Source organism: Staurois parvus, unplaced genomic scaffold (assembly GCF_062004578.1).
Source record: "Staurois parvus isolate SC_StPar_1 unplaced genomic scaffold, SC_StPar_1.0 ptg001137l, whole genome shotgun sequence".
In the NCBI taxonomy this organism is placed as follows: domain Eukaryota; kingdom Metazoa; phylum Chordata; class Amphibia; order Anura; family Ranidae; genus Staurois; species Staurois parvus.
In genome coordinates, this window is record NW_028318933.1 from 1,133,665 (window position 1) to 1,159,167 (window position 25,503).

At 45.0% G+C, this 25,503-nt stretch overlaps 1 protein-coding gene across 1 annotated transcript in view; it reads left to right on the forward strand.

Moving 5' to 3' along the window:
• Nucleotides 1-25,503, forward strand: part of LOC149439268 (teneurin-4-like) — a gene marked incomplete at its 3' end in the record, with an annotated part of 229,179 nt that overhangs the window by 182,843 nt on the left and 20,833 nt on the right. Inside the window, exon 11 of the mRNA XM_089659238.1 lies at nt 17,093-17,309. Within this exon, the coding sequence (XP_089515364.1) occupies nt 17,093-17,309 (217 nt within the window). The remainder of the gene's footprint in view (nt 1-17,092; nt 17,310-25,503) is intronic.

Sequence of the window (25,503 nt, forward strand, 5' to 3'; positions counted from 1 at the left end):
AACTTCGCCCCTCTCTATCTCCTCTCCCATCCTCCTCACGAATTGGGCTTTTTTTTTTTCTTTTACTTTTTACAGCATTCCCCCCCCCCAGCCCCCTTTAATCCTTAACTGAGCCCTCTCTAATCCAGCGACGTTCTTGACAGCGTCTGCTGTTTGGGTACTCTTCCTGCTCATTGGCTCAGACAGCAACGGGAGCCCGTTGTCAGTCACCGCCAGTGAGCCAATAAGGAGAGAGCGGGGTGCGGGGCCGAGTCGCGGCTTTATGTGTCTTATGGATGGAAAGAGAAGTGGCTCTTGGACAAGCTGGTAGCGGAGCCCCCAGGGCAAGAAGCTTTCATTGGGGGCACTGCTTGACACGGAGGAGCCAGGAGCGCCGTCGGAGTTCTGACAAGAGGATCGGGGCTGCTCTGTGCAAAACCATTGCACAGAGCAGGTGAGTATAGATATGTTTGTTATTTTGGGGGAAAAAAATAAAGTTTTAGTGTCACTTCAAAGTCAAAGTCTCAGCGAATTTAAAAAGGTTCCTGCACTACTTTGATGTGAATTTCATGCAACGTGAGTGCCATAGACTGCAGCGTAAACTCTCAAAAGTCGCATGTTAAATTAATCAATGCAACAGTTGTGCAACAGTCAAAGCCAAAGTCAACAACCAAAGTCACATTCAAGTCTCACCCACCCAAAGTTGCAATGGAAATCACACAACTATGGAGCCGCATAAGTTTGATTGAAGCCTTAAAATGCATGATTTATACACGCTTCCATATTGCACAGCAATGCTACCTCTATGCTGCAAAGGACATAAAGAGCTTTTTTTTTTTTTTTTTTCTCCTTCTGTTAATTGGGGGACAGTCCATGTCATACTACCCACAGTGACAAAATCAATTTACTGGTCACTTGCCATAGCGAGAGTCAAGCTCTGACAAGCTGAAAGAATTCTACTGTTTTTTTTCCCCTCTGGAAACAGGATCCATTCTCCAGTCTTCATAATCCAATTATTTTCAATTTTATGCCATATATTTCAAAAGCACTTTTTTTTTTTTTTGGTGCTAAGGTGCGAAGGTGTTCTGCACAGGATGGAGTGTAAAAATCACATCATATAATTAGAACTACATTTCCTGACACAGATGAGATTTTTATATTACCGCCCCCCACCCCCCCACCCCACACCTCCGTTTCCATCATCACTTTTTGATAAATGAATTGCAAAATAATATTATTATTATACAGAATTTATATAGCGTCAACAGTTTGCTGAGCACTTTACAATATAATGGGAGACAACACAGTTCAATACAAGAGGGTTAGGAGGGCCCTGCTCCTTGGAGCTTACAATCTAATAAAAATAATAAAAGATTATCTAAAAACAGATCTTTTTTTTTTTTTTCAGTGCAGATTGCATACTTACCTGCAGACCAGTTTTATGCTCAACCTGCCTCTTGTTTATAGCATATAGCGAACTATAAGAGCTTGTTCACACATGCAGCTATTAATTTGGCAGACCACTTTTCAGATGGAGTTTGATAGACCAGTATATTGCCTCCTTGTCATCTGTTTTAACTCTCAAAATTCCGACTCACCTCCTTGCACTCTCCATGTATTGCACACAGTTGCAGCGTGGTTGCAATGTGACCCTAAATTTCTTCGTTGCCACTATCTCTGAGCATGCTCCAGTCTTCCCCGGGAAGCAAGCCATGCACTTCCACTTTCTGTCCCAGCTAGTCGCTCAACACTCTTCATTGGGTTTTGGGGCAGCTCTGGCAATGTGATTGACAGGGGCTCCTCCAGAGAAGCTCACTGCCAGAGCAAAGCTGAAACTAAGCCGCTTCAATGGGCTTTATTCATTATATGACAAAAGCACCAATCAACTCTGTGCAGCTCCAAGAAAAGGAGGGTCGAGGAAAGTGGAAAGAAATCACTGGACCCATAGGCAGAGCTTTTTGTCATCGGGAACGTGCAGGAACGCAGCTCCAGCACTTCCAGAGCTGAATGTATGTAATGGCAAGGTGTGTGGGGTGTGCTGGAGGATCTATTGATGCTGGCTGCTGTGGGATAAATTGTCATTGGTGGGGATCTGTTTTTCTGTGGGGTCTATTGTTGAGGGGGGGGTCTTATTTTGCTTGTAGGCATCTACTGTTGAGGGAGAGGTTGCTGGCTGCTGGGAGATTTTTTATTGCTGCTGGGGTGTCTAATGATGCTGGGGTAGATCTTTTGTTGCTGGGGGTGAAGTTTTGTTGTGGGTGGTCCATTGTAGTTGGTGTGGGGGATCTATTGCTGCTGATGCGGGTATCTACTATTGCTTCAGGGGATCTATTGTGGCTGGAGTTGGGTTTATTGTTGCTGTGGGAGTCTATTGTGTGGGAGATCTATTGTTGCTAGGGTGGTGTCCATTGTTGCTGGGGTGGAGGTCTATTGTTGCTAGGGTGGGATCTATTTTACTTTTTTTCTTGTCATCATTAACAAATTCCATAGAAATTATTTTACATCACAAAATGATACTCGGTTCTGTATTCTCTAAAAGTGGCAGGACTGGGTGGTGGGTAGGGGTGGAACCAAGTGATGGTGCTCAGAGGAGGGTGTGGGTGTAGACCAGGGGGACTCATAAAGGAGGAGTTCCTGCACCTATTCTCTGAGAAAAAAAAGCCCTGCCCATAGGTTTATCTTACTGTTATTGTTAACTTAAAGTGCACTTCCAGGGGCAGCTTTGGGGAGCGGGGGGGGGGGGGGCGGGTACCCGAATTTGACAGGTGCCCGCTCCCACTTCCGCTGCAATCGCCTAGGCGGTCGGAAGTGGAGGTTGTCCTCCTACCCTCCCTTCCCGAAGTCTTGTGGGTCACATGAGAGGTCCCAGAAGACAACTGGACCATTCATGGAGCACAGCGCTGCTCGCTCGTGCGCAGTGGGCATCCGGCTGTGAAGCCGCAAGCTGTCACAGCCAGGTGCCCACACTGGAGATGCCGGCGCCTGGAATACAGGACGGCCAGTGAAACGGGCTGCGGCAGGGGCAACGCGGGATCGTGGGACGGGTGAGTGGCTGTTTTTTAAAAGTCAGCAGCTACAGTTTTTGTATGGATATTGGTTAATGATCTGATTCCTGGGTTGGTGGCTTCTACAAACCAGAGGATCTCCACAGTCTCCTTGGTGTGTAGTGTAATATAACGAGGATCGAAATTAAAGCACCCCACCACTACTAAGAGGTCCAGATACAACTTTATTCCATTAAAAATCAGGGGTACGATCCAAAAAGGCAGCCGATGCATTTCAGGGGATCCAAGGGGGCCTTCATCAGGGCTTGACTGGCAACAATGTGAAAAAACCACATGTGACCTGGACCTACAATTGTATTTTTTCCAGTGTTAATTACAAGCACAGGCCTTAGCAGCAGCTTGTTTGGTGTTTGGACCTCCGAAACACGTTGGCTGCTTTTTTGGATTCTACCCCTGACCTCTAACGGAAAAAAGTTGTATCTGGACCTCTTGGCAGTGGTGTGGCACTTCAGTTTCAATTCCAAAGAAAAGGAAGGGAATTTACCAAAAAGACATCTGCAGGTTATGTCAAAAGCTTCCTCTTAGCTGCACCCATTGATCGCACAGTGAGGTGCAAAGTAAGCTGGGAAATATTACATGACCACAATATATAATAGCCTGAAAAAGTAAAGACTGTCACTCAAAGCACAGTACATAGTTACATAGTTAGTCTGGCTGAAAAAAGACAAAAGTCCATCCAGTTCAACCATAGAAAAAAATTTTTTAAATAATCCTATACCCACAGTTGATCCAGAGGAAGGCAAAAAAAACCAGCAAAGCATGATCCAATTTGCTCCTGCTGGGAAAAAATTACTTCCTGATCCCCCGAGAGGCAATCGGATATTCCCTGGATCAACTTTACCTATAAATGTTATATCCAGTTATATTCTGTGTATCTAAGAAAGAATCCAGGACTTTTTTAAAGCAATCCACTGAGCTGGCCAGAACCAACTCTTCAGGGAGTCTATTCCACATTCTCACAGCTCTCACTGTGAAGAAACCTTTCCGTGTTTTGGAGATGAAATGTATTTTCCTCCAGACGTAAAGAGTGCCCCCTTGTCCTCTGTGGTGACCTCAGGGTGAATAACTATACACCGAGTTCACTATATGAACCACTGATGTATTTATACATGGAGATCATATCCCCCCTTATGTATTATACATGGAGATCATATCCCCCCTTATGTATTATACATGGAGATCATATCCCCCTTATGTATTATACATGGTGATCATATCCCCCCTTATGTATTATACATGGAGATCATATCCCCCCTTATGCATTATACATGGAGATCATATCCCCCCTTATGTATTATACATGGAGATCATATCCCCCTTATGTATTATACATGGTGATCATATCCCCCCTTATGCATTATACATGGAGATCATATCCCCCCTTATGTATTATACATGGTGAGCATATCCCCCCTTATGTATTATACATGGTGAGCATATCCCCCCCTTATGTATTATACATGGTGATCATATCCCCCTTATGTATTATACATGGAGATCATATCCCCCCTTATGTATTATACATGGAGATCATATCCCCCCTTATGTATTATACATGGAGATCATATCCCCCCTTATGTATTATACATGGTGATCATATCCCCCCTTATGTATTATACATGGTGATCATATCCCCCCTTATGTATTATACATGGAGATCATATCCCCCTTATGTATTATACATGGTGATCATATCCCCCTTATGTATTATACATGGAGATCATATCCCCCTTATGTATTATACATGGTGATCATATCCCCCCTTATGTATTATACATGGAGATCATATCCCCCCTTATGTATTATACATGGAGATCATATCCCCCCTTATGTATTATACATGGTGATCATATCCCCCTTATGTATTATGCATGTTGATCATATCCCCCCTTATGTATTATACATGGTGATCATATCCCCCTTATGTATTATATATGGAGATCATATCCCCCCCCTTATGTATTATACATGGAGATCATATCCCCCTTTATGTATTATACATGGAGATCATATCCCCCCTTATGTATTATACACGGAGATCATATCCCCCCTTAATCTCCTCTTCTCAAGAGAGAATAAATTCAGTTCCTCTAATCTTTCCTCATAGCTGAGCTCCTCCATGCCTCTTATCAGTTTGGTTGCCCTTCTCTGTACTTTCTGCAGTTCCCCAATTTTCTTTTTCTGAATTGATGCCCAAAACTGAACTGCATATTCCAGATGAGGTCTTACTAATGATTTGTACCAAAGAGCCCGGTGACTTGCAGTACTGTCGGGCGCCGGCTTCCAATAGGGCTTCTTAGCCTACTGAAACTGACTGTCAACGAAGGTAAGGAGCCGCACATAGGTTATCAGCTTAATGGCCATGTATGAGAAATCGACTTCAGCGCATCTCCTTCCAAGCCACACCCATCTGACATATTTCACTCTCCCACAGGCTTAATGACCACCAAGCCAATGTACGTTCTCCTTCCAAGCCACACCCATCTGACATATTTCACTCTCCCACAGGCTTAATGACCACCAAGCCAATGTACGTTCTCCTTCCAAGCCACACCCATCTGACATATTTCACTCTCCCACAGGCTTAATGACCACCAAGCCAATGTACGTTCTCCTTCCAAGCCACACCCATCTGACATATTTCACTCTCCCACAGGCTTAATGACCACCAAGCCAATGTACGTTCTCCTTCCAAGCCACACCCATCTGACACATTTCACTCTCCCACAGGCTTAATGACCACCAAGCCAATGTACCTTAAGCTGTAGGTAAAGGTAGTTATAAGCAAGGGTTTCAGGAGTTCCTTGTTTAAAAAAAAAAAAAAAAAAAAAAGGTTCAGAATAGCTTTTTATTATTTTCCTATCATCACCGGGGAGATTCTCTCTCTTGCTATTTGTACTGATGACTATAGTCACTGGAGTAGAAATAATGTTCCAGTTGTCACTGGAAAAGAAATAGAGGGAAACTAAGGTGGGGTTGAGTAAAGGACCACTTCATTGATCCACTCATGATAAGAAAATCCATCTGCATGCCATTAAAATCAACACTGCTACCGTTTGAGTGAAAATTCTCAACTCCTTTATTAATTTAAGCACATTTTTTTGTAGTCCGATAACTGGATGCTGGTGGTATTTTGCTTCCCTGGACAGTAAAGGAAGTAGGATTCCCCCATGTTATTATAATGGCGAGTTCCCGATGAAGTAAGGCTGTCACACTTTCTTCCTTCAGTATTGGAAATGACCTGCGTTATGACTGTATGGTATTTGATTCCTGCATGAAATAAGACGTTCAGCTAAATGAATTGTCTCCTGACCCTGTGACATCTTCCCCAAATGCCACACCGCCCCGTTATTATGCAGCGCCGCAGTCATTCCCGCGTAACGTGGCGAAGACCAATCATACATGACTCCCCTTCATTCATCATGTATGCCAAGTGACTTCTTCAGTAATCCGCCTGTGTCTGACACTGAAATTACTTGGCTCACAAAGCAGGATTAGTGTAAGTGGAGCTATCATAAAGCCAGAGACTTTCTTAATTGGAATTATAAAGTTGGTTTTCTCACTGAACAGTCTCTGTGCCATGAAGATAGGCATACACTTTTCTCCCTATGACCGGGAGGACGCCTTTCTCCGGTGTTAGGTGCAGCAGCCCTTCATCTTGTGGTGGCACCTGTGACTGTTGACTACAGAGATGTTCAATAAAGATTTGCAAAGTGGCTCTAACGTGGAATTTAGGGTAAATTTAAAAATGTAGAAGAAGCAAGGTCTTTTTTTTTTTTTGCAGAAGAGACATACTATGGGAAAGATTTACTAAAAGAAGTGGTGCATCCGGAATCTGGTGCAGCGTGCATGGTAGCCAATCAGCTTCTAACTTCAGCTTGTTCCCTTAAGCTTTGACAATAAAACCTAGAAGCTGATTGGTTGCTATGCACAACTGCACCAGATTCTGTGTGCTCCAGTTTAGTAATTATCCCCCTATGTGTCTTCTGTAATAAATAATTCTTAATCTAGCCATACACTGCTTGAATTTTGGTGGATACCTACTGGCCCGGTTGAAATTGAAGCAGTGTATGGCCCTGCTGGCACGACTCTGTTCAACAAAAGTCAACTATTCCATTAAAGGAGCCTAATGCAAAATTGTTGGCTGAACAGCTTCTGAATCCAATCATATGTGGGCAAGTTTTGGCAGCTGTGGCTGTCAGAATACAGTAGCCTAGCAGGGGGCACTTTGTCCATCTGCGCTGTTTATTACATTTCTATTGTTCAGCCCACAGAATGAAAGAAATCTACATGTGTATGGCCAGCTTTGACTTTTTCCTTGTAATATTCTAGTATACAATCCCAACATCTGCCGGGTTCTGGTTTAAGGGGTAACTTTTCTTTGACCAGCAATGTAACAATGTAAGACAGTCTCTCCAAACCATGGTTCTGTGGAGCCATAGGGTTCCTTCAGAAGTTACTAGATGTTCTTTAAGCTGTGGCTGAAGTTCTAGAGCTGATGTCACTCTGCATGGCAAGCAATGTGGGACTGGTGGATTCTGTTCTGGACTCTCAGATAACCACTGACACTAGTGATCTTTTCAGGTATCTGTAATTGGGGGGATTCATCCCAATGATCTCCAGTGTAAGCGTTCACTTCTCTTTGACCATCAATGTAAAGGATCAATTTTAGATCTATCAACAATATAAGACAGCATTTCTCAGCCATAATTCTGTTGAGCCCTAGGGTTCCTTCATAGGTCACCAGAGGTTTCTTGAGCTGTGGCTGTAGTTCCTGAGTTGATGTCATTCTGTAAAGCAATCAGTGTGGGAGCAGTGGAGCCTGTTCTTGACTCTCAGGTAACCATTGACACCAGTGATCTTTTCAGGTATCTGTAATGGAGAAGTCACCCCACTGACCTCCAATGCAAGGGGTTAATTCTCTTTGACCATTGATGTAATTTTCACTTTTCTATCTATCAACAATATAAGACAGCCTTTCTCAACCATGCTTCTTTGAAGCCTTAGGGTCCCTTTAGAGGTTACTAAGGGTTCCTTGAGCTGTGCCTGTCACTCTGTAGAGCCAGCAATGTGGGACCAATGAAGCCTGTTCTTGGCTCTCAGGTAAGCACTGACACCAGTTATCTTTTTCAGATATCTGTAATGGGGGGAGTCATCCCACTGACCACCAATGCAAGGGGTCAGTTCTCCTTGACCATCGATGTAAAGGGTCACTTTTCTATGTATCAACAATATACAGTAAGGCAGCATTTCTCGAACAAGGTTCTGTGGAACCCTAGGATTCCTTCAGAGATTACTAGAGATTCCTTTAGCTGTGGCTGTAATTCCAGAGATGATGTCAGTCTGCAGTGCCAGCAATATGGGACCAGTGATGCCCATTCTTGGCTCTCAGGTAACCACTGACATCATTGATTTTTTTTTTTTTTTACTGTCTGTAAGGCAGCATTCTACATCTGGCGATCAATGAAAGGGGGCACTTCTCCTACTGGAGGTCAATATAGGAAGGGGAAGGGGTGAGGGTTCAGTCAATGACCAAAAACATAAGTGCATCCCTCACGCCAATCACACCAATGTACTGGGAGTTGTCGATATAACGTAACGTGGAGTTCCAATAAAAGTCAGCAGCTACAAAAACTGTAGCTGCTGATTTTTAAAAAACAGCCACTTACCTGTCCCTCGGTCCCACGTTGCACCCGCCACAGCCCTTTCACCGGCCGTCCTGTATTCCAGGAGGCCGGCATCTTCAGTGTGGGCACCCGGCTGTGACAGCTTGCGGCTTCACAGCCGGATGCCCACTGCGCATGCGCAAGTAGTGCTGCGCTTCCTGAATGGCCCCGTCGGCTTCTGGGACCTGTCATATGTTCCACAAGACTTCGGGGAGGGAGGGTAGGAGGACAGCTTCCGGTTCCGATCTCCTAGGCAATCGCAGCAGAAGTGGGAGCGGGTACCTGTCAAATTCGGGTAGCCGTATATCCCCAAACCGCTCCCCAAAGGTGCCAATCCTTAATGGGGTGCAGGGGACTGCTCTTTAACTTCCTCTTTTTGATTGGAACTCTGCTTTAAGCAAGGGTTCCCCAAGGTTTCGAGGCTAAAAGCTCCAAAATGCTCAACATCCAAAATCCTTTGGTTTCCAATTGTGCCTGTTCACACCTGAGCGTATTGTCCCTTGAACCTTTAAATTTGTAGCTCAAAAAAGAGCTTCTTTTCTGCAGAAATTTAAAGTGGCTTTGGCCCCGATAAAAAAAAAAAAAAACATTTCAATGGGTGTGCCTAAAAAAAAATGCACAAACATACACATATTGAACATTGTTTTCTGTATGAACCTTTCAGTTGGCTAAAGTGAATTCATGAAAAAAAGCTTATGCCTTGGATGCCTGCAAAAACGCCTGTACAAACGTTTACAAAAAAAAGGCTGCAAAATGACCTAAAGACAATCGGCTCAAATGTGAATGCAGTCCAAGATTAAACAAACAAGGTGCTTTTTGCTACCTTAGTATACTGTATAGCCCAATATAAGTTAAAGGTTAATTTACGTTTGTGGCAAATGCTGACGTGCCACTGAGAAGCAATCTACGTTCAAATTGCTTTTTAAGGGCGTTTGCCCCTCCTCCCCCCTTCCTGATTGCTTTTTAACTCTCTAAATGTCGCATTACTGAAATGCACGACAGTTGCAGTGTGTTGCGATGCACTTGAATGGCTCATGTTTGGTGGGCTTTGGTGCCCACTGGATGCAGTGGGGATTCTAATTCTTGCTTCAGTTTAAAGGGGAGAAATGGAGGAGTCTAAAACATGGCTCATCTGTGTGTTTTTACTGACCACGAGCCCTAAGTCCAACTTGTCCTGTTTAATTTGAGGCCCCCTTGGTGTGTTCATGACATTCACATAGATGTATCTGTGCAAACAGTAGCTTCTGAACTGGTGATCAGTTTGAGCCAATGTATAGCCGTAGAATGATATAACTAATTAATTTATTCACGAGGATCAACCGAGAAAATCAGGCGGGAATGGTTCTAAAGGTCAGCAAACTATGTTCTGCTAAGTAACTTGCATTTCAATTAAGTCCTTACATACCAGCAGCTTAAGATGCTCCCTGGTGTACACACAGTGGGATCTGTGTGTCAGCAGGGTTGCTAACCCCAATAATGGTTTCTTACTGACAGCTGCAGAAAAAAAAAGTTTTATCAGACCATTTATTTATTTAAAATTTCAGGATCTGCACCAATGCTCATCAGTTTTAAGGGTCTCCCGGAGATCATACCCTTATCTAGAAAATGACATTGCTGAGAACTGTGTTTATAGTCACATTGACTGGTCATAAGTAGGGTCCCCATAGATGTATCAGATTTTGAAATTCGAGTTGTGGGTGGCCCTGTTTTCACCATGGACTGAGAACAAGAGAAAGTCAATCAATTTACCAATTCACACTGTGAGCTTCCCTGACGGCTGTTGTTTTCAGATAGCCACGGCATCAGCAGTTGCCTGAATACCCGAATACTGACTGCATCTGATAGGATACAATCGCTGATTGGCCAATAAGGTAACGCTCAACGCCTTCAATTTTTTAATTGATCTTGATCATTTAAGGTCAGTTAAAGCCCTTAATGACCACCTGCTGAAATTACAGGACAGACCACCGAGACAGCAGTCATGACAGGCACACATACCGTATCAGGTGAAATTGAGAGCTCTTGACAATGGAATATCTACTTTTTATTTGCATAAAGTTTCCTTGGAAAAATTCCAGGAAGAGCCGTGCTGATTCCTTCCTCTCTTGTCACATGTGAGATTCGTTCCTCTACTCACATATGAGATTCTTTCTTCTTCTTGCATATGAGATTCGTTCCTCTACTCACATATGAGATTCGTTCCTCTACTCACATATGAGATTCGTTCCTCTACTCACATATGAGATTCTTTCTTCTTCTTGCATATGAGATTCGTTCCTCTACTCACATATGAGATTCGTTCCTCTACTCACATATGAGATTCGTTCCTCTACTCACATATGAGATTCGTTCCTCTACTCACATATGAGATTCGTTCCTCTACTCACATATGAGATCCGTTCCTCTACTCACATATGAGATTCGTTCCTCTACTCACATATGAGATTCGTTCCTCTACTCACATATGAGATTCTTTCTTCTTCTTGCATATGAGATTCGTTCCTCTACTCACATATGAGATTCGTTCCTCTACTCACATATGAGATTCGTTCCTCTACTCACATATGAGATTCGTTCCTCTACTCACATATGAGATTCGTTCCTCTACTCACATATGAGATCCGTTCCTCTACTCACATATGAGATTCTTTCTTCTCGCATATGAGATTCTTTCTTCTTCTCACATATGAAGTTCTTTCCTCTTCTCACATGAGATTCTTTCCTCTACTCACGTATGAAGTTCTTTCTTCTTCTCACATGAGATTCTTTCCTCTACTCACGTATGAAGTTCTTTCCTCTACTCACGTATGAAGTTCTTTCCTCTACTCACGTATGAAGTTCTTTCCTCTACTCACGTATGAAGTTCTTTCCTCTACTCACGTATGAAGTTCTTTCCTCTACTCACGTATGAAGTTCTTTCCTCTACTCACGTATGAAGTTCTTTCCTCTACTCACGTATGAAGTTCTTTCCTCTACTCACGTATGAAGTTCTTTCCTCGACTCACGTATGAAGTTCTTTCTTCTTCTCACATGAGATTCTTTCCTCTAGTCACGTATGAAGTTCTTTCCTCTAGTCACGTATGAAGTTCTTTCCTCTACTCACGTATGAAGTTCTTTCCTCTACTCACGTATGAAGTTCTTTCCTCTACTCACGTATGAAGTTCTTTCCTCTACTCACGTATGAAGTTCTTTCCTCTACTCACGTATGAAGTTCTTTCCTCTACTCACGTATGAAGTTCTTTCCTCTACTCACGTATGAAGTTCTTTCCTCTACTCACGTATGAAGTTCATTCCTCTACTCACGTATGAAGTTCATTCCTCTACTCACGTATGAAGTTCATTCCTCTACTCACGTATGAAGTTCATTCCTCTACTCACGTATGAAGTTCATTCCTCTACTCACGTATGAAGTTCATTCCTCTACTCACGTATGAAGTTCATTCCTCTACTCACGTATGAAGTTCATTCCTCTACTCACGTATGAAGTTCATTCCTCTACTCACGTATGAAGTTCATTCCTCTACTCACGTATGAAGTTCATTCCTCTACTCACGTATGAAGTTCATTCCTCTACTCACGTATGAAGTTCATTCCTCTACTCACGTATGAAGTTCATTTCTCTACTCACGTATGAAGTTCTTTCCTCTACTCACGTATGAAGTTCTTTCCTCTACTCACGTATGAAGTTCATTCCTCTACTCACGTATGAGATCCTTTCCTTTACTCACATATGAGGTGCTTTACTCTACTGACATGAAGTTCTTTCCTCTTCTCACATTTTGAGATTCTTTCCTCTTCTCACACATGAAGTTCCTTCCTCTTCTTTCATATGAAACTCTTTTGTCTACTCACACATGAGATTCTTTCCTCTTCTCACACATGAGATTATTTACTCTTCTCACACATGAGATTCTTTACTCTTCTCACATTTGAGATTTTCTTCTTGCATATGAGACTCTTCCCTCTTCTCGCATCTGAGATTCTTTACTCGGGTATGAAATTCTTTCCTCTTCTCCCATTTGAGAGTCTTTCCTCTATTCACGTATGAGAGTCTTTTACTCACATATGAGAGTCTTCCTTCTACTCACATATGAGATTCTTTCCTCTACTCACATATGAGATTCTTTCCTCTTCTCGCATTTGAGATTTGTTCCTCTTCCCACATTTGAGATTCTTTCCTCTTCTCGCATTTGAGATTCTTTCCTCTTCTCACATTTGAGATTCTTTCCTCTTCTCACATTTGAGATTCTTTCCTCTTCTCACATTTGAGATTCTTTCCTCTTCTCACATTTGAGATTCTTTCCTCTTCTCACATTTGAGATTCGTTCCTCTTCTCACATTTGAGATTTGTTCCTCTTCTCGCATTTGAGATTCTTTCCTCTTCTCGCATTTGAGATTCTTTCCTCTTCTCGCATTTGAGATTCTTTCCTCTTCTCGCATTTGAGATTCTTTCCTCTTCTCACATTTGAGATTCTTTCCTCTTCTCACATTTGAGATTCTTTCCTCTTCTCACATTTGAGATTCGTTCCTCTTCTCACATTTGAGATTCGTTCCTCTTCTCACATTTGAGATTCGTTCCTCTTCTCACATTTGAGATTCGTTCCTCTACTCACATTTGAGATTAGTTCCTCTACTCACATATGAGATTCTTTCATCTCCTCATGTTTAAGATGGCAAATGAGTTCTGTTCTCATGAAGACACCTACCGCTGTATTACCTACCCAAGCCTCAAACTGGAGCAAAATTTTAACTGACCATCAGCCTTCCCTTCAGTTTGGAACAGTTGTACCGGCTCTTCTCCTGGACTGAAATTCCTTACTCTGATTCCACTGAACACTGAACTTCTCACAATGTGCATTAGAAGCTGCAGCAAGCCTGATAGAGCCCTCCTCATCTCCAGGCTGAAGGACATCCAGCACCATCTAGCTCTTTCCTCCTCAACCTGACTGTCCCTTTCATTCACTGGACTTTAGTTCTTAATCGTGGAGGCTCAGTATCACATGGGGGTGGTCTGCATGTAAATACAGTCTGCCTAAGAGCGCCCACTCCTCCAGACTGTCACCTACCCATGAATTGGGTTAACTCTTCCCATGAGCCAGCCCGCTGCTTACATCAGGGCTTTTGGAATCAGGAATAGTGAGGCAGGGTGTTGTGATGTTTTCAAGAAGCTATATACAGCACCCTGCTGGCCCCTATCACCAGCCCTTATCTGCCTGCATTGCATAGAGAAACACTGAGACCCAGTGCTGATGTCACTGATCCAAAAATAAGGTATATAATGAATTGGAAAGGTTTTATTTAAAAAAAAAATGTCACTAGCATGATGTTTGGGGGGGAAGGAAGGCGATACTAGAGAGGGTAAAACAGAGATTAAATGTCCGTTTTTACATTTCCACCCATATACCCATCAAGAGACACAGAACACCATAAGCACAGAATGGATTTTAGATTTCCTACAATTATGAATCTTCTGTTCTGTAGTCTTTCAATTCGAAAGTCTTCAAATAGTGCCTAGCCAAGTGTTTGCCTGCATCAGATATTTTTGATTGGTTAGCCGTATTTGCATCCAGCAGCCAGTCGGCCTTCTTGAATGGAAGTTTATCCGGTTTATATTATCGGAGGATAAGACTTTTTCTTTTATCCTTCTCCCAGACGTCCTTGAAAGCAATTTCATCCAGCCTGTAGCCTCATAGGCCAATGTAACTGAATGGTTCCAGAGCTCTCAGCCTCTGTGTAATACGCTGTGATGATCCCCCCCCTCCCATAGACACACATTCCATCTGCCAGACCCCACAGTGGAAGGAAACCATGTGGTTGGGGTTTTTATATGCGGTTACAGATGACTGCATCTTCAGACCATCTCTGAGTTTACTGTTGACACCAAGTCAGCCCCAATGTTTATAACCAAATTAAATGTAACGGAAAATGTAATATATTGCAGAATACCAGTCCTTAGATGTGCTGACCACATTTGTTGTCTTTTATTTACCTTTTTTTTAATGATCCTGCCAGTAACATGCTTTATGTCCTGGAGCAGGAGTCTGCAAACTTTTCTGTACGAGGGTCACACCATACATTTTTATAAATATGTGACGGCCAAAAAAGTCATCCCCATCAGGTTCCTCTCCTTATACTAGGGTCCCCATCAATGTGGCCCTTACATCAGAGTCATCCTTCCTTGTGTAGCACTACCCACTTAGGAGTTGCTGAAGATTTAATCCACCTAGTTCTGCACAGCCAGGCAAGATACATTTCCTTCCAGCCTTGCACTACAAAGACCAAAAACAGTCCTTGAGCTTGGTTTTTTTTTTTTAATTTTCTTAGGGGATTTGAACTTGGATGGGGATGAGGGATACATGGGATGCCCAAGGAACTGTTAAACTGAGAACAACTTCCTGGAGCTATGTACAAAAGCTTAGACAGATCTTCTCTTCCTGGAAAGCTATCCAGCCATTCCTGGTGTACCACCTCAGACCCCAGATGAAATCTCCTCTTCATCCAGCTGCCTGTGGGAATCCCTAGGCAAAGTGACCCAGAAGCTGCCACCTTAAGATCAGCAGTCCCAGACGGGGAGTTGTCAGGTTTCCCACCAGAATGCCCTCTCCCCTTATCTGGCCATGGGGGGTGCAGGATTACTCACTCAGTTCTGTCCTGCAAGCATATGAGTTGGTGGATGCCTTCAGGTCTTATGCTGGGCTGGCTCCTTACCTGCTTCCCAGGTTGTCCTTTCTCAGCCTTCAAGATCTTCTGCGTGTAGGTAGGCCCAGGGGTGGCCTGACAACTCATGGGGCCCCCTGGCAATAGGGGATCATGGGGCCCCTGTGTCCTTGCCCGAACTCAAAAAAGCCTATGAAAAAGGTACCATGGGCATCTCATGGGGCCCCCTGTTGACCCAAGGCCCTCAGGCAGTGCCAGAGTTTCCAAATGGTCAGTCCGCCCCTGGGTAGGCCCTTCTCCTGGACCCCCTCCCAGGCTCCACACACACCATCCTGCTCAGTACATCTTCCACCTGAACTCTCTCCTGCTACTGAGAAGGCTCAGTCACTCTTAATGGCTGCCCTGACCCCATGCCAAGCCTCCTGCTTGGAGATTGGCCAGGTTCCCTTAAGAGTGCAGACCAGCTCCTCCTCACCCCCACCCACTGAGTTCTAGAGACTTTATCAAATCTCTAGAGCAGGGGGAGGTATCAGGGAACTCATCTGTAGAGCCTCTCAGCCCTGATCCAAACTTGACCCCTCTGGCTATTTCTCCTGGCTGCTTTCAGCCTTCTGACTAGAAAAATAATTAACTAGCTCCCCTTAGCAAACTAGGTCCCCTTCAGAGTCCTACCTTACATCAAGGTCACCGTCGGGGTCCCACCTGACAGCAGGTGTCCCCATCAGAGACCTCTTTATATCAGGTGTCCCCATCTGAGTCCCCCCCCCCTTACATCATGTCCCCATATGAGTCCCCCTTTCATCAGGTGTCTGGTTTATCCTTTTCTGTTTTTTATACAGCACCATCTGTTGCGCTTACTGCAAGCACCCGCAAAGTACTGTTATTATTGCAGTTCCAAACTCAGGCCCCACCATACGTCAATCTTCTGGTCTGATAGATGGATGTTTGTTCCACTGCTAGTGAATATGTTCTCTTATTTCTAAGGCAGCGGTTGTATCCATTTTCTTGGAAATCTTAATGTATATATCCATCACTTGGTACATGTGATCACCTCTTGGCGTGTCCATCTACCACAAAGAAATTTATTTAATGTAGAAAGATTTACATGGAGTGGAAATATCCGGGATATATGTCCTGCTCCAGCAAATGTAGGTCAGATCACCTTTTTAACCACTTCCACCATAGGTCAGTGGAGAAGAAGTCACCATCACTCTAATTAAATGCATATCACATATTTTAACGTGAAGACAGCATTACATAGGTCCAGGAATACCAAAATATCAGGGCCTTGCAGAGCCCCCTATTCGAGGCAGCATGGTGATGTCACAGTGATACGTAGTTGATTGGAGTGCTGGCGATGTCTTTCCTTATCTGGCTTTGGCACAGCACCATCTGTTGCATTCACTGCAAGCAACCATTATTGGTGGAGTACTGGTAGTAGTGCAGTTTCAAACTCAGGCCCCACCATAGGTCAGTCTTCTGGTCCGCTAGATGGATGTTTGTTCCACTGCTGGTGAATATGTTCTCTTATCTCTAAGGCAGCTGTTGTATCCATTTCCTCAGTTGGATGGTACCACTGCTCAAATCCTACTGGTGACCCCAGTGGTGGGGGCCATAGCTGCATTTAAGGATCATTCTATACATTTCCCTCCTTTCCTCCTGTTATATTGATGCTGATTACTAATGTTCTATAAATGATCTGGTCTTTATATTTTTGTATTGCAGATGGCTTAGTAGACTGCATGGATCCAGACTGCTGCTTGCAACAGTTCTGTCACTCCAACGCCCTCTGCCTGGGTTCTCCAGACCCCCTGGACATCATCCAAGAGACACAAGCTCCTGTCTCCCAGCAAAACCTGCAGTCCTTCTATCACCGAATAAAGTTCTTGGTTGGCAAAGACAGCACTCACTTCGTTCCCGGGGAGAATCCTTTTGAAGGAGGGTGAGTTTAATGCCTGACTGCCTATAATAAATGTGTATGTGGTCTGAGACAATTCTGCAAGTGAATATTGAGTCAGATGGTGCCTCAGGGTTGGCTGGATTTATAGAGTTCTCATCTTGGCTTCTGCTCCTGTGGACGTGGCAAGTCCTGTACATGGCACAATGAGTAACTTGAGTCAGATGAGGCCCTATAGCGGCTGGATTTTTACAGTTCTCCGCTTGCCTTCTGATCCAGTGGACATGGCAAGTCTTGTACATGGCACAATGAGAATCTTGAGTCAGATGAGGCCCTATTGTGGCTGGATTTTTACAGTTCTCAGCTTGCCTTCGGCTCCTGTGGTCAAGGAAAGTTTTGAACATGGCACAATGAGAATCTAGAGTCAGATGGTTCCCTTTTGGTGGCCAGGTTATGTAGTTCTCACCTGCTGCTATGGGCATTGCAAGTCTTGTACATGGCACAATGAGAATCTTGAGTCAGACTCCTCCCTATGGTAGCTGGGTTTTTACAGTTCTCAGCTTGCCTTCTGCTCCTATGGGCATGGTAAATCTTGAACATGGCACAATGAGCACCTTAAAAAACATGGTGCTCGGGGAGTGCGCATGCGCGGCTGACGGCACAGGACATGTCTCCCTGAGGCTCCTCCACGCCGCAGGGAAGACAGCCTCACCGCTGCATGATCCAGCCCCGCACCGCTCCACGAGCGGCACCGATCGGCAGCGCAACCCCCCGGCCATCTGTCAATATGGTCAGGGGGGCAAATAAACATCAAGCGGCGCCGCCGCATAAGCCGATAAAGGAGGCCCTTGCTCGTGCCTCCTCCAAGATGGCCGCCGCATCGGAGCACCACAAGAGCCAGCCAGCCTTATCCTACCCTGCAGTCCTGCAAACGGAGCAGCCAAGCCGCCCAAGCTCTTCAGAGGGTGAGTCAGATGATGACACTGCGACCCCCAAACATGCCTTGACGCCTGACCTTACTACCCCTGACATTCTAGCTCGCTTTGAAATAATGCTACATAAGGCCCTGAAACAGACCTCAGACCGCATAACTAACCAGCTGTCCAGGGAAATCCGTGAGTTGGGGCAACGCACTGCGGACCTAGAACAGAGGGTGGACGACTTTGATGCATCTCTCCAAACGCAAGGGGATGAGCTAGACCTGCTGCGTGACGAAAATGCTATACTTCAGGCGCGCTTAGAGGACTTTGAGAACCGGGCCAGACGCTCCAACGTGCGTATTCGTGGCCTCCCCGAGTCAATTATTGATGTCCAATCTGCAGCTACTGCGCTATTCCAAGAGCTCGCCCCCGCTATCCCAATAGAACGCCTCGAGGTGGATAGGGTTCACAGGGCACTAGCTCCAAAGCGCACTGACGGCCCGCCGCGAGACATCATAGCTAAACTTCATTTTTTCCGCACAAAGGAGCAACTACTACAAGCCGCCCGCAATTCGGAGTCCCTCCTGTTTCAAGGTCACCATTACCAGCTGTTTCAGGACCTTTGCCCTACTACCATTACCAAACGCAGAGCTATGAAACCGCACTTGCTAGTGCTACAACAGCATAGTATACCATATAAATGGTGCTTTCCCTTTGCGGTACGCTTCCGCCATCAAGCCCGTGACCACGTATGCAAGACTACTGACGAGCTTCAGGACGCGCTACGAAACCTCCAGCTGCACCCTCCCGCTGCACAGATTGAGACCTCCAGAAGGCGTTCGGCATCATGCTCACCGCAGAAATCCCAGCCGTCACGAATTCCTAACCTAAACGCACACAAGCGGGGACGCTTTTCCTCTCCTGCTCCCTCACCACAAGATTCAATGGACTGCATCCCGTTGACCACCTTTGATCCTTAATCCTGCTCCTTATGTGGTGGTCCGTTACCACCCACACAGTCGCCACCCACAGGGTTTAGTCAATTGACTGTCTACCTGACTGCCGTCGTTGCAACTTTGTATCCTTATACTGGTCTGTTGTGCTTCAGTTGTTTTTTGTGTTTTGTGTTTTTTTTACCTAAGCCTGATCAGCACCGGATACATGCTGCTCGGGTTGGGAATCATATTGGTCTATTGTTTGGTTTGATGTTCGCCATGTTTGGACTGCTGTTGCATCTTTACCTCGCCTGGCGGACCCTCGGTTCCGGCGTTTCGGTTGGTTTGGCTCCGACCTCTCTGGGGCCGGACCAGGTTGACCGGGGCCACCGGCGCCGGGGCTCTGCGGGCTTTTTGCTTGTTGGTTTTGATGCTTTCTTCCTACCAGGATCACTTAAATATGCCTTTGTCTACATGCTGTCTTCCTAGCCGCCTGTGTTTCTGCGCACTCACCACTAGCCCCCTTGGTGTTCCATTTTTTTACACCACCTGGGCTACATCTGTTCCCCGGGCCACCAGGTTTTGGGTGCTCCCGGGGACCGTTGTTTTTTTGTTGTTTTTTTCTTTTTTGTTTTTTTTTCTTCCCTCTTTCTTGGGGGGGTTCTTATGTCCTTCAGTCTCTATCATAGAATACCCTCCCCTCCCCCCATCCCCACCCTTGCTCTCGCATACGACTGCACGTTAAAGCTTAGCTCGAGTAACCGCATACCCTCCCGGCGCCAAATTGACATAACATTCCTCGTGATGGTACCTCACTGTCCGCTTACCCATTGTTTGCTATACCCATGGGTTCCTTGAATATTCTCACCCTGAATGTTCAGGGTCTTAACGTCCCGCAGAAGCGCAACAAAGCATTCCGCTCATTTGCGTCGCATAATGCGCATATAGCCTGTCTTCAGGAAACACACTTCACTCCTACCTCTATTCCCAAATTCTTTGGCCCTCGTTACCCACAGGTCTACGCGGCCTCTGCTGCCACTAAGTGTAGAGGGGTTTTAGTCGCCCTCCACCGTACAACTCCTTTTAAGTTACAAACTGAGATTAAGGATCCTGAGGGTCGTTATATCATACTGGTTGGGCAGTTGGTGGACTTTGAGGTCACCATAGCCACGTATTACGCTCTGAACCAGGGTCCTCTGCCGTTCCTTTCCCACCTCTTCTCGGTTATAGATCATCATAAGCGAGGCACGCTCATACTCTGTGGAGACTCTAACCATATAATATACCCCTTCTTAGATAAATCCCCACAATCACCTTCTCCGCGCACCCCCAACCACTCCTTCCAATCCATACTGCAACATTACTCATTGGTCGATTCCTGGAGGGAACTCAATCCCACTAAACGCCAGTATACTTTTTACTCCCACCCACATAAGGTTTTTTCGAGAATAGATCATATTTTTTTGACCGCCAGTTCTTCCCCCCGCATCTTAGCTTCTGATATCCTACCGATCCCTTGGTCGGATCACTGTGCGGTGGTCACTACCATTGCTTCTTTGGCCCCAGCTCCCCCCGATCCCTCCTGGATCATTAACGAAAACCTGCTGGCTGACCCAGTTTATTGCTCAGAGATAGCAGCTGCGCTTAAGGACTATCTCTCCTTAAATCAAACCCCTGATCTCTCCCCCCTTCTACTATGGGAAGCACACAAACCGGTACTTCGCGGACTCTGTAACAGCAAAGCCTCCTTCCTGAGTAGAGTGAGGAGGCAGAAACGCCTCCTCCTTGAACAAGCTTATGAACAATCCCATGCCGCCTTCCAAACTTCCCCCACCCCTGCTAACAAAGAAGCTCTCGAGCACTCCCGCCTAGCCTGGATCTTTTCCTCACTGACCAAGCCGAGCTCTCCATCCGCAGATCTCGACACAAATTCTACACTAAAGCCAATAAACCTGGCACTTTCCTTGCTCTCTCTCTCCGTAAACTAGACCAAACTGTTAGACCCATACGGTTACGGACCTCAACTGAGAATCTCTCTAGCAACCCCGAACGGATTCTGCACACCTTCCACAAGCATCTCTCGCGCCTTTACTCTGCCTCCACGCCCTTTGACTCTTCCCATGCTGAAGCCCTTTTTGCTTCCCTTCCTTTCCCGAAATTGGCTGAGACTCACTTAGGAGCACTGGAGCGACCTATCTCAGTAATTGAAACCTTAAATGCTATCAATTCCCTAAAGCCCCGGAAACGCCCAGGACCCGACGGCTTTTCTGCCACGTATTATAAAAAGTTTGCCCCCATTCTCACGCCTGTTATAACTAATGCGTTTAATGCCATACTTTCAGGCCATACCTTTAACTCAGATACAGTGCAAGCCAACATTTCTATGATACCCAAGCCGAACTCAGATGACACGCAATGGTCCAATTATAGACCAATCTCCCTTCTTAACGTAGATGTTAAACTCCTAGCTAAAATTCTATCTACTCGCCTCAATACATGTATTGGATCCCTAATCCACAATGATCAGGTCGGCTTCATACCAACCCGACAAGCGGGGGACAACGTCAGACGTGCATCCCTTTTAGCACACTTAGCCAAAACTCGCAATATTCCTGCTTGCTTCTTGTCCTTGGACATATGGAAAGCGTTCGACACTGTCTCGTGGCCATACCTACACTATATATTGCGCCGATGGGGTTTTGGCCCGCATTTCTTAACCTGGATCTTTTCTCTCTACCAGGGCCCTTCGGCCAGGATCAAATACTTAGGGCATCGATCTGCTCATTTCCCAATTATGCGTGGCACCAGACAAGGTTGTCCCCTATCCCCTCTGCTTTTCGCATTAGCTATAGAACCGCTGGCCCTATTGATTAGGACTGACCCGGATATCCGCGGACTTGAGATAGGAGGCACCACACATAAACTGTGCTTATTTGCAGATGATGTCTTACTTTTTCTCACCTCCCCCTTAACATCCACACCTACTCTTCTTCAGCTACTTGATAGGTTTGGGATGCTCTCGGGCCAACAAATAAATCCCCAGAAGTCACTTGCACTTAATATTTTGCTCCCACCCAATGAACTTAACCATCTAAAATTGATCCTGCCATTCTCGTGGTCGCAAGACTCTGTTCCCTTTTTGGGTATAAAATTCACCCCGCATATTTCAGGTCTCTATACAGCTAACTACATTCCTATGCTAGCTCGTCTAACGGCACTAATGACCAAATGGTCCTCCCTTCCGTTGGCTTGGCTGGGCAGGATAGCTGTTGTGAAGATGTCGATCCTCCCCAAAATCCTTTACCTTTTCAGAGTTCTCCCTATCCCAGTACCTTCTCACTACCTTCGCGTATTGCAGCGCCGTATTTCCTCCTTTGTTTGGGGTAAAGTCCGCCCCCGTGTTCCTTGCTCTACTCTATACCGACCAAAAATTCATGGTGGTCTGGGCCTCCCTGAAATTAGCAAGTATTACCAAGCGGCACATGTAGCACAATTGCCAAAGTATCATGCTACCAATGAAACCCCGCAGTGGGTTATTCTGGAATCCATTGAGTGCGACCCCTTTAGTACAGGAAACCTTCTTTGGCTGAGACGTGTTGATCGCCGCACGATTGCGAATCCCATTACCTCGCATTTTTTGTCCCTCTGGGATAAACTGAAGTCCCGTTACCTCCTACAATCACCACATAATCCCCTCCTTTCCTACCTTCGCAATCCAGCCTTCCCCCCAGCCTGGTCCGCACCACACGTCTTTGCTCACTGGTCTACAGCTGGTCTCACCCAGACCCGACACTTCGTATGCAGGAATAAATTCAAATCCTTCGCCTCACTATGTGAATCCCATAACCTCCCTGCCTCTGAGATATTCAGGTATCTGCAGCTGAAGCATTTCTTTGCTCCGTACACAACGGCACATAACCCAACACCTACTTTGTCACCTTTTGAGCGAGCTTGCCTCAGGGACCCCCATAGACGGGGCCTCATCTCCTATTTATATTCCCTCTTCACAACTTCAACTACCTCAGCGTTCCCCTCGTATACAAATAAATGGGAAGTGGATTTAGGACGGCAAATTGACCCCTCAGATTGGGACCTTATTTGGTCCAATACCAAGGAGTCATCACAGAATATTGTGGCCCTGGAGACCAATTACAAAGTTTTGACCCGCTGGTGCCTAGTCCCGGCTAGAATTGCGAAATATATCCCTGATTACCCCTCAGTTTGTTTCAGGGGCTGCGCAGACCTGGGTACTTTTTTCCATATTTGGTGGGATTGCTCCATCGTCCGTACATTTTGGGTGGAGGTTTTTAAAATATTATCTACACTCAGTGCCGTAACCCTCTATCCCGATCCATTAATCGCGCTTCTTAACCTGCGACCACCTGGCATCGCTAAGGCGCATTTCAAACTTATTCTACAAGTCACCACCGCAGCCAAGCAGGTTATCGCTAAATCATGGAAATCTCCCTCGTTGAGTATGACTGCAGTTTCGAATAGGGTCACTCAGGCAATGATTCACGCAAAAATAGAAGCCACTATCCTAGATTCCATCCCTAAGTTCAAGAAGATTTGGAATCCCTGGGTAGAGCATTTCCTCCCATCCAATTTTGATGACTCCCTTCTCAATCCGTAATCTGCATCTTTTGTTTGATGGTACCATTCCTTAACCATACTGCGGGTTTCCCCCTTCTCCCCCTACTGTGCAGCCGTATGCCCCTTCCCATCCTTTCCCCCCCCCCCCCCCCATTTTGTTAGGCCTTAACTGCCATTTGATAGTCCTCTTTATTAGTGATGCCTGACTTTGTATTATTGGGTTTCTTACTGTGCAATTAATGTACACCTTCAATGACCCATACTTTTGCTTATTATTTTATACTGTTTCATGTTAAAAAATAAAATTGTTTGAACACAAAAAAACATGGTGCTCTCTGGTGGCCAGGTTATGCAGTTCTTAGCTTGCCTCTTGCTTCTGTGAATATGTCAAATCCCATACATGGCACAGTAAGAATCTTAAGTCAGGTGGAGCCCCTTGTTGGCTGGTTTTTTGCACTTCTAAGCTTGCCTTCAACTCCTTTAGACATGACAAGTCTTAGACATGGCACAGTGTATATCTTGAGTCAGATTTTCCCCTCTGGTGGCTGGGTTTATGCAGTTCCTAGCTTTCCTGTGGATGTGACAAATTGTGTACATGGCCTTTTTATATCCTTTGTCCAGACAAGTGCCCTGCATGCACATGGGCTGACGAGGAACATGCTGAAAGGAGGAGAGTGTTGGGAAAGAAGCTTATCAGTTTGTTTCTTTGCTGTCCAGTCACATGCTTGGGATAAGGGAAGTGACCAGGCTGTGTGACCTAATTCACTCGCCTTTTATTTATATTCTCTCCACGTGCAGGCCAAGCTGGCCATGAAAAAATGGCAGTTAGAGGGGTTTGGTAAAATTGCATGCACTGCAGGGGGGTTAACAACAATAAGCTTTTATCCATTAGGTTTAAAACTACACATCCACCCAAGGGTGACAGTGCTGCAGTGCTTTCACAATACAGCAAACAGTGTTGTCACCCCGATACAGGAAGTGGAAAAATATCTGATCTATTTACAGAATCAGTGGGTAATAAAACTGTTTTCTCTCTTTTTTTTTTTTTTTTTTTTACCCATGTTTCTACTTTAAGATCTTCTTTTTTTTTTTTTATCTTGCTTGCATTCTGAGGAGAGCTGAGATGTAAACAGGCCATTAATGTATATTATTGGAGCTGGCATGTATAGTCACCCTGCTGTCATGACTGCTGTGCAGGCATCGGCTGTCAATCTCCTATACATTACACAATGCTGACATTTAAAGCACGTTTAACCCCGTCGCCGCTGGACGAGTGGGGAAAGGCAGCATTTATTCGCTGTTAATCACTCCCTAGGGTTCGGGTTTCCCGCTTTCTGTATCGGGTCAGGAGATTTATATGCGGCTATGAAATAAATCCTGACGGTTTTATCAGCCATCCGTGATCTCAGACAGCCTGAGACTGAAATATTAAACCCACCGCAAGCTGCACACAGATACATCTCCAGCTCTTATCTCCCAGATGTCCTTATGATGTCCGCTTACCTACCACTCTGACCTGTTTTCATTCTGCGACTTTTTTTTTTTTCTTTTTTTAAGGGGCCGCTTTATATAATTCACATCCTTGTCCTAAAATGATTTATGGTAAAGGTACAAATATTGTTCCAGGTGGCATGTGAATTCTTTCTACTTTTGCAGCCATATAGGGAAAACACCTACTTTATGTATGTCACATGTTCCCATTCACATAGAAAACCTTAAAAAAAAAAAAATGTAAAAATGCTTGCCTTTTTTACATGCTGAAAAATATTCCTATTCTTCTATGAAATGTTA